This window comes from Buteo buteo, chromosome 2 (genome assembly GCF_964188355.1).
Source record: "Buteo buteo chromosome 2, bButBut1.hap1.1, whole genome shotgun sequence".
Taxonomy (NCBI): Eukaryota; Metazoa; Chordata; class Aves; order Accipitriformes; family Accipitridae; genus Buteo; species Buteo buteo.
Genome location: NC_134172.1, coordinates 9,755,425 through 9,770,450, shown reverse-complemented (window position 1 = coordinate 9,770,450; position 15,026 = coordinate 9,755,425). Strand labels below are relative to the sequence as shown.

The 15,026-nt window shown below is 37.4% G+C and overlaps 1 protein-coding gene across 5 annotated transcripts in view; it reads right to left on the bottom strand.

Moving 5' to 3' along the window:
- The window catches only part of RBM33 (RNA binding motif protein 33), a 105,947-nt gene that overhangs the window by 67,969 nt on the left and 22,952 nt on the right, over window positions 1-15,026 (bottom strand). For all 5 annotated transcript variants that reach the window (XM_075045354.1, XM_075045345.1, XM_075045373.1 and 2 more), the window contains exons 7-8: window positions 8,967-9,138; window positions 1,522-1,730 (exon numbers count right to left, since the gene is read on the bottom strand). In XM_075045354.1, the coding sequence (XP_074901455.1) occupies window positions 1,522-1,730; window positions 8,967-9,138 (381 nt within the window). The remainder of the gene's footprint in view (window positions 1-1,521; window positions 1,731-8,966; window positions 9,139-15,026) is intronic.

Sequence of the window (15,026 nt, the reverse complement as noted above, 5' to 3'; positions counted from 1 at the left end):
GTTTCCTATTTTAGGGTTCTGCATATGTCACTGGAAACTGATGTCACTGTCATGACAACTGCAATAAGGTATATGTGATGATCACTAGAAATCTGAGTCCTAGTATCAAAACAAATCCACTAACTTTTGTCTCAAATGTAGAAGAGTCCCTCTGAGAAAACAGATCTAGCAGTAGCAACAAAAGTCAAAGCACAACTTAAACTATATTCTTAAGATACCAGTGCAGCCCATCCATACTGCTTGAAGAAAAAACTACTTTAAAGATACCTTTCAAAGGTACCTTTCATAACATACAAGAAAGTCTCTTGCTACTCAACACTCTCAAACGCAAATGGCCAAAATCAGTTATAATAATAAATAACATGTTTCTCCTCACAGACATTCTTCTGCTTCTGAACCCACTAATACTAGATATCAGTCCTAGTCCAGTAACTTCCAAATGGTAGTGCAAGAAGAGTCCCAAACAGGCAACCTTTTAGTAACAAAGATGTGACACATTTTTTTCAGCAGCCATATACATAAAGCAAAGCAGCTACAAAGTATGCACAAGAAGAAGATATTGCAATGAGCACAAAAATGTTTACAACATTTAAGATCAAAATAACTAGCAAAGACTGCAGCAATACAGAAAAAAAATTATTCCACCTTCATTGTTTTAAAAGCACGAAATATTCTACTGCAGGGCTCTCAACCGCTGAGATATCCACCGACTCCTGCTAGTGATCAGCACCTAGAGTTACTGCTGTTGGAAAAAATCCCCTTTGTTTAATACAGATGACCTTGTCCTGCAAAGACATACACAGGCTTTGTTCTACAATCTCAGCTTCCAGTACATTTTATGACAGTTAACAAAAATGAGTGTGGGCTACCTCTTGATCATACACTTGCTGGGTTTTTTTTTGGATGGAAAAAGTAACATCTTTTAGTCTGTTATACAAAGCACAGGGTGGAGGGAAGAGACTAACAAAGCTAAATTTCATCTGAAACTGCAAGATACTAATTTTTCTAGTGGTGATTACCTTCCTAGGGTTTTGTTTGCCTCCATAGTAGCATGGCAGGTATACAAATAGATTTTTTTTTTAGAAGTATCAGAAGAAATATTAGTTTGACAAAAACCAAGAAATATTTTACAGAATCATATTTTTTTAAAACTAAATACTATTAATAATGTGGGACTGAACATGTTTCCATGTTGCATGTAGAGGACTTCTCAGAGGAATTAACATTTTCCTCTATCCTTACACAAACCAGGAGGTAAGCCTGATTGCCTTGTATGAGTCGAAATCCACTTTGCATTTGGAAGCCTTGAGATTCCTCAAGTTGTGGTCAGTAACAGGACTAAGCACATACTTTCACAATCACCATGTTATGCAAAGCACATCTTGCCTAACAGTGCTCTGAAAGAGCAAAAAGTGTATGTTGGAATATATATTCCACCTCTGTAAAGATTCACAGTTTAGAATGCATTTCTCCATAATTTCCTGAAAGTATGTTCAAAGAATACTAAGGATTAAAAGGTACCATTGTTGATGGCTGGTTTGGCAGCAGTGCAGGTCTGTGATCCTTCATCCTCCCCCTATCATTATTGTCTCTCCTTTGTTCTCCCATTCCATGGCACATAACTGAGCCTCCTCTTCGCCCTCCTCTCCGTGAGCCGTACCGCCCCTGTTTAAGCTGCCTTTCCCTCTCTTCAAATTCAAGTAACGCTGCTTTGGCTTCTGCAGAAAGTTCTGTTAAAAGAGAGAGATGGGGAAAAAGAAATACTTTAACTTTGTGCTGAAAAGATGGAAAATATCATGAAAAAAACATCGCTAGAACTATAGAAGCATCCTTGCGACTAACATAAAATTTGCAGGCACTTTGATCTCCTTTAGGTGGCATGTTAACATTTCATTAAAGACATCTTTAAAAGGAAAAAGCACAGATACTTGTGTCTGTTGCACAGGCAAAAAGCAGCAGGTAAATGAAACAAACGTGAACAAAAAGGTTTGGCTGGGTTTTTTTTTTAAATGCTACTGAAGTTTGCCTAATGCTATAAGAGGAGGCTGTGACTCCTCTCACATTTTTGTAATCTTAAACAACATCTCACTTATCTGCAGAGATGTCAGGCAGTAAGATGTCAGGCAGTACAATGAAACCCCCAGTAAACTTTACAGCAAAGGATATATTGAGTCTTCCATACAAACAGATTTTACCCGCCAGATTCTTTTGCACATTGGCCTGTTCCAAAGAAGGATTTTCTAGTCACTGAAGTGTTTTTCCAGTATGTAACCACTTAATATTTATTCTATTGTATGTGATTTAAGAACCAGCTGTACTTTACAAGTGATAATTCCACTTAAGAAAGAGCACACTTCAAAAATCTGTGCTCAGCTCAAGTCAAAATACATGGCCACTGATAACACCCACCCAACTCACATCACAGGTAAACACCAGAGAACAGATGGTACTCAACGAAGACTGCCAAATTTGCTTGAAACCTGGGACAATGCTGATAACATTAAGAGAAAAACATGCAGTAACAGGCCCAGGTAATCAAATTACTTGGAAATACAGAGAAAAATCTACAACAAACTTCAGGAACCACACCATGACAGTATGAGCAGTGCCACTCACCAGGTTTCAGGTCCTTAATGGGAATAAACTTTAACCTGAACGTGCAGCTGATCATTTTGCCATGTGCCAGTCACATCCCTGGTTACCTCTAAAATTGACTTCTGCCTCTAACAGGGCAAAATTAAACTACTCTACAAGAAACACACTCCTGACAAATAAAAACACATTTTGAATTCATGTAAATGGCAGTTAGTACAAGTATTCCGGTTTTCCATTTAAAAAGCCTGCTCTTAATGTTAAAGGAGACTGGGTACAGGGACCACTTTTTAAGACAAAGTGTTTTTGCTTGGTAATGCTACACATAGTAGCTATAATATCTGAGGAACAGAATAAAAATAGTTTGTATCCAGCAGCTGAGACACTACTACAACATCTCCACATCACTACATATCTTCCATCAAGAATATATAACAAAAGCAATTAGAAAACTTAAAATTCTTGTGAGTCTAATAGCCAAAGCTACTTAAACCACCATCTTAAACATCTTCATCAATTAGTCTTTGAAGTTGAGGATTGACAGAAGGGCAGAAAAGGGTAAGCACCACGCATTCCCACTGCGGCAGTTGTTCTTACTTGGCTACAAAAACTACCTGCATGACTGAGCTGCAAAGACTGTAAATTTGTGTGTTCCAGTTTGAGGTATTCAGCACCTCTAGAAAGCAGGGGCTTTATGATTTTTAAAAGAAGAGTTAGAACCTGCTGACTGTCTAAGAACACAGCAGACATGACAGACTCCTAAAAGCCCAGGATCTGCCATATAGTTTCCTATTTCATTTCTGCATATTGCTGGTGAGAGAAGTTTCTGTACCTCCTTTTCTCTCCCCTCTGACACCACAATTAAGTGCCATAAAGCCATAATTTACAATCACACCAGATACTCTTATGAAATGCTACCTTTGCCCTAGAATCTGCCTCAAGACATTGGCAGAGCCCAACACAATCAGGCTTTATAAGGAAAATCTCACAGCATGCTTAGAAAGGGGCAAGGAACCACACTCCCTCAAGTCTTAGCATGGTATTAAATGTGCACTCTATGGCTTTCTGAGGAAAACTAAGACAAATATACTCTTGTCCAAAACAATCAAAAGAATTAGATGCAACTAAAACAACCACCTTATCCATGCTTAGCTGTCAGGGATGAAAAAAGCTGGTTTAACAGGAAAAATTAAGCTCTGATTTCAAGCCTCCTTCCTGTCCATGCCTGCAGCAAGTTCAGTTTCTTCACAGGCTTGCAAGTCTGAAAGGGCTAACATGGGATTTTAATTAGTCTGCAGGAAAGAAAGACCACTAGCTCCCATATACTTGTGGGAAGAAATGGTGCCATTATATTGCAAAGCAATAGCTCTCCTCCCTTTAACCAGAGAGGATCCAAATCCTGCAGGGCATGCCTGGGCTGCTAGTTGGAAAGCTTTTTTTTTTCCAGGAATAGGACAGGCAGGGCAATTTTTCTGCCGTCATCCACACTATAACCCTGAACTCAGCAAGGTAGTTTGGAAAGCAAAGTTCAGTCATTGCAACAAGTACCCACCACTGATAATCATTCAAGATGATAAGAAGCTATTTCCTATTAAACAGATTAGAAGTCACATGTGAGGAAAGCAACTCTTAATGAACCTGAGAATAGAGCTAGGCTTCCTACAACGCAAGATCATGTCCGAGTCTCTCAGCCTCTTGAGGACGTATCAAAGGACACTGAATAGAAACACCTTTAGAAGAAAGAATGGGCTGCTCCAAACAAAATTACTTCAGATGGTTACACTGATTAAGCTTAGGGAAGGGATGATAGCATCCACAGCAAAGTCAGTCCTGATCTCCGACGTGCAGGTACTTTTCACTCTCTAAAATAGCAACTAATAAATTGTCTTCCTACTCACTTTACACAAAAGTTCTCAAACTTTAAAGGCTGTGTCCTTAGAAGCACAGTCCATGTATTCATTTTTTCAGCCAGAAAAGTGAAAACGTGTAACACTGACCTTGGAAAAAATACCCCAACCAAAACAAAAACCCCCATGAATTCACTGCAGCCAGCTTCGTTACATTCATACCACATCTACAACCACAAAAGTACAATATAACCATTTGATGAAAAAAAAAAAACCAAACTACCTTAACATCAAGCATACTTCCCCCACAACATGCCACTGAAGGCAACAGTGTCCTCCTACCTGTGAAGAATTTTGCTTACACACAGAACTGCAGGTTCAGAGCCTCAGAGACAGACTGCAAAAATGAAGACTCATGCAGTGTACGAAACTCATGAATACCTCAAGTGCTTTACATTGTTATCAGTCACCATGAAGCAAAATATACAGTTGGCTCAATTATTAGGTGGGCTGCTTATTGAATTTGAGAGCATTGTGCCACACATACAGAGATTAAAGAGAGGAGATGGTGTGGAAGACAGTTTTGCAAGGAGGGGAGCAAGGAAAATAGTCCCTGTCTTCCCTGAAAGCAAGATCAGACTGCTAACTAGAAGAGGTGATGAGCAGAGGAAGAAGAGATCCTCTTCCCCTCCCTAGACTCTTCCAAAGCACAGCCAGGTATTCACATGATAAGTCCCACTACTTTTCCCTGGCTAAGAGCTTGTGTGAGTTGTGACCAAAATACACTGAGCCAGGCTGGATGCTGCCATGCTCCCCCTGGACAGTGTGTGCAGGCTGCTGCAGCACACAGCCACCAGCTCCTGCCTACACCAACCCTAAGCACAGGTCTCTGCGGCTACATCTGCCTTGAATTGCTCCCTGAGAGCAACAGCATTTCAAATCCCCGGGTTTGAAAATCCCAAAATCCACAGGTCTCTGCGGCTACATCTGCCTTGAGTTGCTCCCCAACAGCAACAGCATTTCAAAACCTCAGGTCTGAAAATCCCAGAATCCCTACTATCCTGGATAATGCAGAGATTTACAACATAAATCACATTCCAGAACAGCTATAAAAAAAATATTCATATGCATATATATCTAAACTGAGAGAGATAGCAGATGTTCTCCTTTAACTTTTTTTCTCCCCATCATGCAGACTTGCAACCTGATTATACTATGTGCTTCTGCACACACTGCAACAGGACAACAGTAAAACCACTCATTTTAATTTCCTCGTCTTGCCTGAAATCTCAGCAACTAGTTATCGGAGTGAACATAAACCAACTAAGCAGGACATAACAAAAAGTACTACCACATTCAATAACCTTTGTTATCACTTTGCAAATGGCTCTGCCTAAGTGTAGGGTTTTGTTTTCTTTTTCTAAATTAGGTACAAAGGGAATACTTTAGTTTGGTGATGTGAAACAAAGCCATTTCTCCTCTTTACGTTCCTTAACGGGTAACCAAATCCAGAGCATAATCACAATTCCAACTCTGGGAAGACTTGCTACGTGCACTGAAAGAAGCTATATATTTCTCATCAAAGATGACAAACATAGTAACTCTAGAAATCAATTGCATAGTTGTCCTACAATATCTCTCCTTTAAACTTTTCGAAACCACTATTTATGTTACCTTGGATAAAGAAATGTTTAGGAAAGATCTCAGCTACATTCATGAGAATAGATTTTTACATATTTTTCACCAGCACACACTTAATTCTCATCTTGACTGTACAGTTCTCACACACACAGTTAATGCAGTGAATCAGCAATTATTTTTCTAGTGTCTCAAAGTGTCAAGATTAATTTCACTATTGCTGGTAATAAAATGGTTTCAAATGACACCTTTAATCAGCAAGCAAGAATGCACTCCTCCAATAAAGACAAGCTGTCACAAAAGGTCACCAAAATGTGACAGGATGGAAATTACGTTTGTAACTTCAACTGAAATGTTAATTCCTCTTTAAGTGTTTTCTCAACTATGTTCAGATTTTAAAGTAAGGAGATGTAGCTCTGCCATGAAGTTTCATTTTTAAACCAGTAGCATCTGTAAAAAATTGCTCTATAATGTTAAAAGCAAGCAGATATTTATATGCAAACAAGTATTTTTTGCTGTTTAACTTTCCACCACATGGTCAATCATTTGGTCTCTTTATCAACAAACTAACATGAAAAACTGGTATGAATAGAAACCATTTCACAATGGCGAGATTGTATTTTTACCAAAGACTAGTTTCAAAAAAAGCTCTTTACTTTATAGTTTCATCCACACTTGCATCACCTTTTCCTTTTATCTCAAAGCTACATCTCAAATAATTTAAAATTACACTTAAAAATAAGTCTAATTTGAATCACTGTTCCTTTAACAGTCAAGCTCCACTACAGGTTTTCTAATCGGCTGGTCTTGTTTTTACATAAAACTATAGAGTAAATCCACAGATATACAAAAATGCATGCAATTGTCATTTACCTTGCAATTATGTGCAGAGATTTAACTATTCCAGTGCACTCCTGGTTTTAAAATACTCTGTTTTGTAAAGCTACCAGCACCATTTGTATAAATAAGATATGGTCTGTATGTTGTATGTCAATATATGGTCTTATGGTTGAAAACACACTTGGAATGCACCTCAGCTAAAATATCCCTTGCCCATATAGACTACTCTGTGCCTCTAGAGATTCTCTTCAGTCTTATTCTAACCAGAATCAATTCCTGATTATTAAAACAATGCTGAATAAAGGCCCTTAATACACACTTTGCCTGAAATTGCAAGTAAGAACAGCTATTTGCTAAATACAAACAACAGGTGAGAAAGATCTTGATTCAAAATCACGCACTGACATCCCACATCACGACATGGCCTACATGAATACCACTGTGAAAGTCTGGTTCAGCCTTTGCAGCTGACTCCTTGCTGCTCGTGAACAAGTCCTCTCAGCTACAACACCTCTGTTATAAAATTAAGGCTTCTCTGTTCTTGCAGGCATAGTAAAAGCCCAAATTCCTTGCAACCAAATTAAAGAATTGGACTATGCAACCAAATTAAAGAATTGGACTATGCAACTCAAGAAAATTCCTTACAATTAGCATCCTTTGCAGAGGAAGGCTTTTAAGGGAAGAGGAACTTTTCATCAGGATGAGTTCTAGCAATCTAGGTATGTGCTCTGGGAACATAATTCCAAAATACCCAAAGACACTGACTCATCTGGAAAGAAAGCAGAAGCACCCAGCTTCCAAGCTCATGCTGCATGGCATCCATCTTAAAGCAGTCCTGTGTGATGAATCCATCCCTACAGTCTGGCAAAACTTGAAGCATCATCAAAACATACATCTTCTCCCAGTGGTATCTGACAATTAGCCAACAGTATTCTGACAATTTGCCTTCATTACCAGTTCACCTCTCTTGCATATCTTGATTGCCTTCAAAAGATCAGGGCTGCTTCTCCATAGTTTGAATTGATATTTTGGTTCAGTAGCAAAACTATGAAAATGGTATACCTTTCTGAAAGCAAAACAATTTCTCCCTAATATCACCTTTTTAATTTGACTTTTTATTATTATAATTTATTATTATTACCGTAAGGCCAACATGAAGAAACAATATAGTTATTCCCAGTGGGGCAGGTACAACACCAGTATCAGATACTTGAGTACACAGGGGACATGAGGGGTCTTGAAGTTAACTCTCAATATCATACACCAATGTGATTTTATTTCTAGACTAAAACAGAGCAGCTGCAAGAAAGTTGCAAATTGCTGCTGCTTCTGAACTAGCAGTGGCAAATTCATTAGCTACATGGAGCAGTGTTTCTAGGAAACAAACACACTTGGGTTATGCTATTCAAATACAAGGAAAATATACCCTTTTAGACACTAAAGAATCAACGTGGTAAGAGATCCAAATTGTTCCATGTTAGAAAAGCTGAACCCAGAAAACAGGGTTTTCCACATTTTTCTAACACACTCCCCAGCAAGTTACAATTTCTCAAGGCCAGTGCAACAGTAGGAACAACAGGTTGACAGCATGCTTATGTTCCTGGGGGAAAACAACAAACATGCAGGTATTTCACAGCAGAATGCAAGTAACAAGATTTGTGTTATCAACTGAAAATCTTCCAAGGATGGAAGTCCAAATGAATTCACTAAAATGTATTCTACCACAATACATAGTGAAGCACAGATCAGATAGCTGCTGCTCGAAAACAGGAAAGCTTTTGAAGACACCACAAAAGTCTCAATGAACAAAACATTGCACTGGTTTTGAAAACGTGATATGCTTAAACATTCTTCCCAAGGAGACAGACACTACACATACTACAACAGACTGCATACGACTTTGGACAACTGTGATATAGGCCAGTCTAAGTTAGAAGGCGACTCTTCTATCTTGTGTCATTAAACTCTTCTCTAAAAGTTTTGGCAAGCCTGTCTTTCACTTTCTTTTATTATAGCTCTTCAAAGTAGTCCACTGCCACAAAACCTCACCCAAAGTTTCTGGAATGTTTCTCCTTTCTCTTGTCACATCTGAGAGCCTAATTATCGTTCCTTCTTTCCGTTCAGTTTTGAAACGTAATCGTCCAGACTCTTCGTCATCATCCTCCTCTTCATCAGATTCTTCTTTTGTTTCTTCTTGAAGTTCCAGAGATTCAATAGCTGCCTGAATCACAAAATACAGAGGACATGCAAACTGAAAAATCTACTTTCTTGTGATCAGTGAGTGTCAAAAGACAAAGCTTTTTTTAAAGGTCCCTTTGTACAAATTTTGCTGGCATTATACATTATTCTCATACATAACCCAGTGAACATTTAAGAGCTTGGTGATTTTTGTTTTAAAATACAAAGATATGAATTATATAATAAATTATATGGTAAAACGTATTGAGAAAACACATTTTGCTGCAATATTTAAGGGAATATGGAAACTCCAGTTAGAACCACCATCTGATTAGTAGCTGCTTTTGCACACAGAGCAACATTTTATCACTGAACTAAGATACAAACCTCGGATACTACCAGATTCAAGTAATACAAACACTAAATCATTATTTGTTTTTGTTAACGACAGGCAGTAGCATGTTGTTAAAAAAAAAACAAAAAACAACAACAAACCAAATCAAAACCCACCAAAACCAGATAACCTTATATCTCAATTTTATTCCTCTAGGTACGTATAACTGTGCTTGTCTTTACTTTTTCTACTCCTTGAATTCTTCCCAGTTTTAATTTAGCAATTGACAAAGAGAATGGAGAACAGGATTGGATAAAATTTGAATATACTGAATTTGTATATGGGAATGCTACTCCCTCGTTCTCATTTACTTTCCAGCTCTCTCTATAACAGCGAACATTTATTTAGATGAAACAATGTCCCAAATGAAAATGGATCCTTCCCCTTCAAATAATTAAAAAAAATATTAAAAAAATCAATTTCATTTTCCTGTGCTGGCATGATAAAATTAATGTTCAGAATGTTACACAATTTATATTTGATTTCTAGAGTTGAAAATTAGAAGTACTCTGATATAGTATGATTTTCCATAAAATATTTGGTTACTGTGTATTTGGTTATTTCTTGTACAAGCCTACTTGCTCATTTCTTAGCGACTGCACATGCATTTTAATTCTTTGCAAAGCCACTAAATACGTCATAACTTTTATGTTGCTTGAGAATAGTTAAAAGATGAGTGAAATATAACATGCAAAAAATGGTTTAATCTTCTAATTAACCAGATTGGTGCAGTAATTAATATGAAAAAGGCACAGCAAGTGTGTCAGTCAGGTGGACAGATACTAAGTCACAAATCAAGAAAAAGAATTAATGGCAAAAAGGTGCAAGAGATTGCAAATTTCCTTATCCAGGAGCCAAACTTCATCCAAACCCAAAAAGAAACATGGGAAGCAAGATCAGAGACAAGACTTAGGCAAGACAGTTTCCACTTCAAAAAGACAGCACACCATAAGAACTCAAGCTCAAAGCTACTCCAACGTTAGTCTGGTGAATACATGTTCTGTATACTTAGTTACTTGGCTTTAATGAGCTACTGATGCCAAGTTATTTTCATTTTATCATCTCCTTATCTCAGAATGTGTTTTATCCATTCCAGGCAAACATTCAAGCACTACATTTACTGACCTCACAAAAATGCTTTAAGATATAGTTAAGAGAATAGCTGATGTTCACAAAAAGCTTTAAGTCTTGTATTTTAAAAAGTTATTTACTTTTATATAACAACTATATCATATCAAAAAATGCAGCTAAAAACAACAGACAGGATAGCAGGCAAAAAATAAAATAAATTTAAAAACTCCTTCAAGACTGAAAGAAATCCAAACCTCAAAAGCAAACCCAAATTGAGCATAACTGGTCTGATTAACATATCCATGTATCATCAAAGCACCTCTGAGGACTGGCAGTTGAGATTCATGGAACAGAGGAGGGATGTTAACAAGGAAATAGATGCTAACGTGGTTTAATAAAAACAAACAAAAACAAGGGAGAAAGGGTTAGCATTTTACTTTCAAAAGAGGGAATCCCAAGAGAGAAAGGAGTAGCAATATCTCTATCAAATCTATGTTTCTAAGTATCATAAACCCCGTAATTTTACTGTCTCAATGCTTGTCTTTAAAAATCTTTCCCTTCAGGATCAGTATTTGGATGTCAAAACTGGAGTGGCTGTTTTGCCAGATGTGCTCTCTCACTACACTGGGCCTCCTGCTTTACTTCAGAGCATAAATCCCAATCACATCCACTTACTATGTCCACATCCCTTAAAAGCAACATTGGAATTCCAGTTTTTATTCATCGAAGACTGGTCTCAGTCATGTGATCCCATCTGTGAGTGCAAAACTTACTTGTGCAAGGCTCTATGTGTGGCTCAGACTGCAGAATCAGGACTAGAATAGTTAATGCAGTCTGTATTGTCCTGAAAAATTTTGCAATGCTTTAATGAAAGCTACAGAAAACACCTGTGGAAACTCTGTTGCCTTTTGATAATTATTCATTTTGGGGAAAAAAAAAATCAATTCTACAAAAAAAAAAGCACAAGCTGTAACAGACTACAGGACAACTACTTTCCCAAGCAACAATAAAAAACATTCTCAAACTTTTCTAGACCAGCACTATTCTATTCTTAGCCACTTAAACCGATTTTGTAGTCTTCTGGGTCTAACTCACTTTATTGATCAGTATAATGCTCATGCCACCTATTAACAAACAGACGTACAAGTGTTAAATATCAAAGACAAAAAAAATCAAAGACAAAAAAAAGGAGCTAATGAAAAAGCAGGCACCAAGGAAAGGCAGTGCTCGAGAATGCTAACTGACCCATGTCCAAGTCTGATTACACGTATTATTGAGGGATTTATATTAGTTGTGATGGAGACACAAACATGTCTGACAGCCAACCATATGTTCTCTACATATAGCTCCAGGAAAGGTTATCTGAGCTGTGTAGGAGCATATACCCTTCCCCCGCAATCTGTTCAATAGTTGTAGCATGCAAGACTTCTTTAGATCATCTTTTCCAGCTTCCAGCCTAACAGGATGAGTTGTTTTGCCAAGATTACAGTATATGAATGGATTCTATGTTTCAAAAGAAAGTTATACAGGAAAAGACACAAGTGCAGACATAAAATTAGTACATACTAGTACTTACAGGATTCTATTTAATACTTACTAATCATGAATATCTCTGCATATACATAAACAATCCTTGAACAGCCACTTGAGGTCACTTGACTGGACTAGCCAGCCAAGGCTTCTTAGCCACTCTCCTCAAAGGGAGCTTAACATTTCCCATTATGACACCTTGCACAAAGCTACCAAAGAGCTTTGCTGACTTTTCCTTACAAAGAAAAATAATGACCTTTCTTCTATCACAAGGTCAGAGTTTTCTGCCATCCTCATTAAATAATCATGTCATAAATCCCAGTCATTGACCAGAACTCCCCACACTGAGTTATGATCTGCTATGGAGCAAGAGTGAGTGCTCCTGCCCTGAACAGCTTACCATGCAGCTGCAGGACTGATAACAGACATGGCCCAAGGAAAGCAGAAGAAAACACTAGTCAGCACGATAAACAGTGATTTTGGCACAGGATCCTCCTAAACATGGGATTGTCAAGCATTGTGTAGAGCTTTGTGCCAGAGAGTGCCAAGATGTAGAAAACACCTAAGCGTTGTAAAGGCTAAACCAGATTCCTTCCATATGAAACGTTACGAAGGTGAAAAAGAACTTTTTTTAACTAGCTAGAAAATAAGCAGTGGAGGCTTCTACTGGAGGCTAACACTGAAGCAGCAGAAATTGCTCAATCCTAAGGGATCAAGAAATAACAGACAGCAGATAAGAGGATCTTACACCTATTCCAAGGGCACCTCCACTTCACAGATGAAAAATGGGAATAAAAAACAAACCTAAGAGCTTCTAGATATGTTTAAAACTTGGCTGTTTTGAGTTACGCTCTTTTAATGATTTTCCTCCAGGCTGACAGGTAATGTCTTCAAACTTTAACAAAAGAACTAAAACGCATAACTTTTGGCTAAACACAGATGGAACAATTCAACAGACAGACATATTGGTCTTTTTTTTTTTCCAAGTCTGTATTCTATCAAAAGAAAAGCAGTATGCAGCACTTCTTCATGAAATGTTTTCTTGATTAAAGTCCTCATCATTTCTTATCAGCATAACCAAGACATGGTTTAAATTTATGCAATGAGAAACCCCCTATTGTAGACTTCACAGGAGATTAGTTCCAATATAAAACAAAGAAATTATGAATTCTAATTTCAGGAGGTTACATTTTTATGAACATTTCGCAGAAATAATTAGTGATATTATTCCTCTAAAAATATTTAGCACATGATAACTCATGTAACCGACAGTTTTACCACACCTAGTAGCTGCTGAAACTTCTGGGTATTGGGTTTTGCTTCGTACCTTAGGAAGGCAAAAATATTTTCTGAAGCACTGCTACATTTTTCAAGGAAGCTCCAAAGAGTGTTATTTATTCAAAATCCAAGTTCTAGGCACTGTTTCAAATTAAATACCAAGTGAAAAAGTATGCCTTGAGCCTGGTCTGGCCAAGGACAAACTTTTCCTGCCTCTTCCTCACACCTCCCACCTGAGTGCTACTCTTAACAGGTGTCTTCACTTCCCTTATTCAGCAGTTTCCTCTCATCATGTTCCAATTCCCCAGCCAGTCATCTTTTCTCTTGGTTTACAAAATTTCTTCATGCAATATAAGAGGCAGCTCTACTTGGTTTTAATGTGGAAACTGCTTAAAACACAACCCTGCCAAACACTTTTCTCTATCAGCTTGCTCTCAATTATTCAGATGCCAAATTTCAATCAAGAAATAATAATGCTATTTATTTGTACCACATCTATTGCAGTTCCATTTTTGTGTTGCATTTTCTACAGGAGAATGCCAACAATTACACTTGTTTACAAGCAGTGAATGTTATGAGATTTAAGGAGGAGTGCTGTTATGTAACACTCAAATAAATAACAAAACTATCCAGAGCTGGAGGCATGCATCTAACCATGTAATAAACAGAAGTGCGTACTCTACAAAGGTTACCTCTCCTGGTGGTATTCTCATTTGAAAAGTGCAGTTGTGAGCCTACTGACAAATGTAAATAAGCTACAAATTAAATAATAGAGGAATAAAAAGATGGTATTTATTTTGGTATATATTTTGGAAACAAGCAACCTGTGGCAATCTGCAAACCATCAAAATGTAGATTAACTGAATAAACATGTGGCCAAAACAGTCACATTCATGATAAACAAATTCTCTAAAAGCTCTACTAAAATCAATTAAACACTTGCATTAATGTTATCTTTTGAATGAAAGGAATTTAATTCTGAATTGCACAAATTTAAACAATATGATTATTACAGAATTCTCACAAATTCATAGTCTAAAAATGAAGCTGTGCTTTTTTAAAGCTGTAAGTTTTACAGCGAATCCCAACTACGTACTTAAATTTTATACAATGTGCAGTGCTTTCATCATCTCATACAGTCTGTGGCTGAAGATAACACAAATGCATCAGTCTGCTTTTAAAACACCAGAAGGAAAGTGTATATAATCCAGTGAATGAATACAGTGTTTAAGTGTTTCACAGTTCTAATAAGTTCTAATACTTAGGAAGCAAGAAATTAACTATGTTAAGGTATATTTGGTGTAAGATGTCATGCTTGCAACAGCGAAGACTGAACAATGCAGGCGGCCCCTTTCAATGCATCTCTCTTCACCTACCAAAGAATGTTGTTTTATTATAAGAAGTTTGATACAACTAGAGCATCACAGCACGCCCACTTGTTAGAACTTCATAGAATAACGCTGCTGGGTCTTTGAGGAATTAATTTCCTGATGAGTTAAAGCTCCAAAGAGGGAACACACTCTGACTACACTTCTCAGCAGGTAATCCACTCAATCCTATTTAATTAAGAACTGGAATAGAAGTAATATTAAAGCAGATTCCTGGTGGGGAAAGGAAAAGAATCCCATATCAAAAACTTGCTGCAAATTAATAACAGA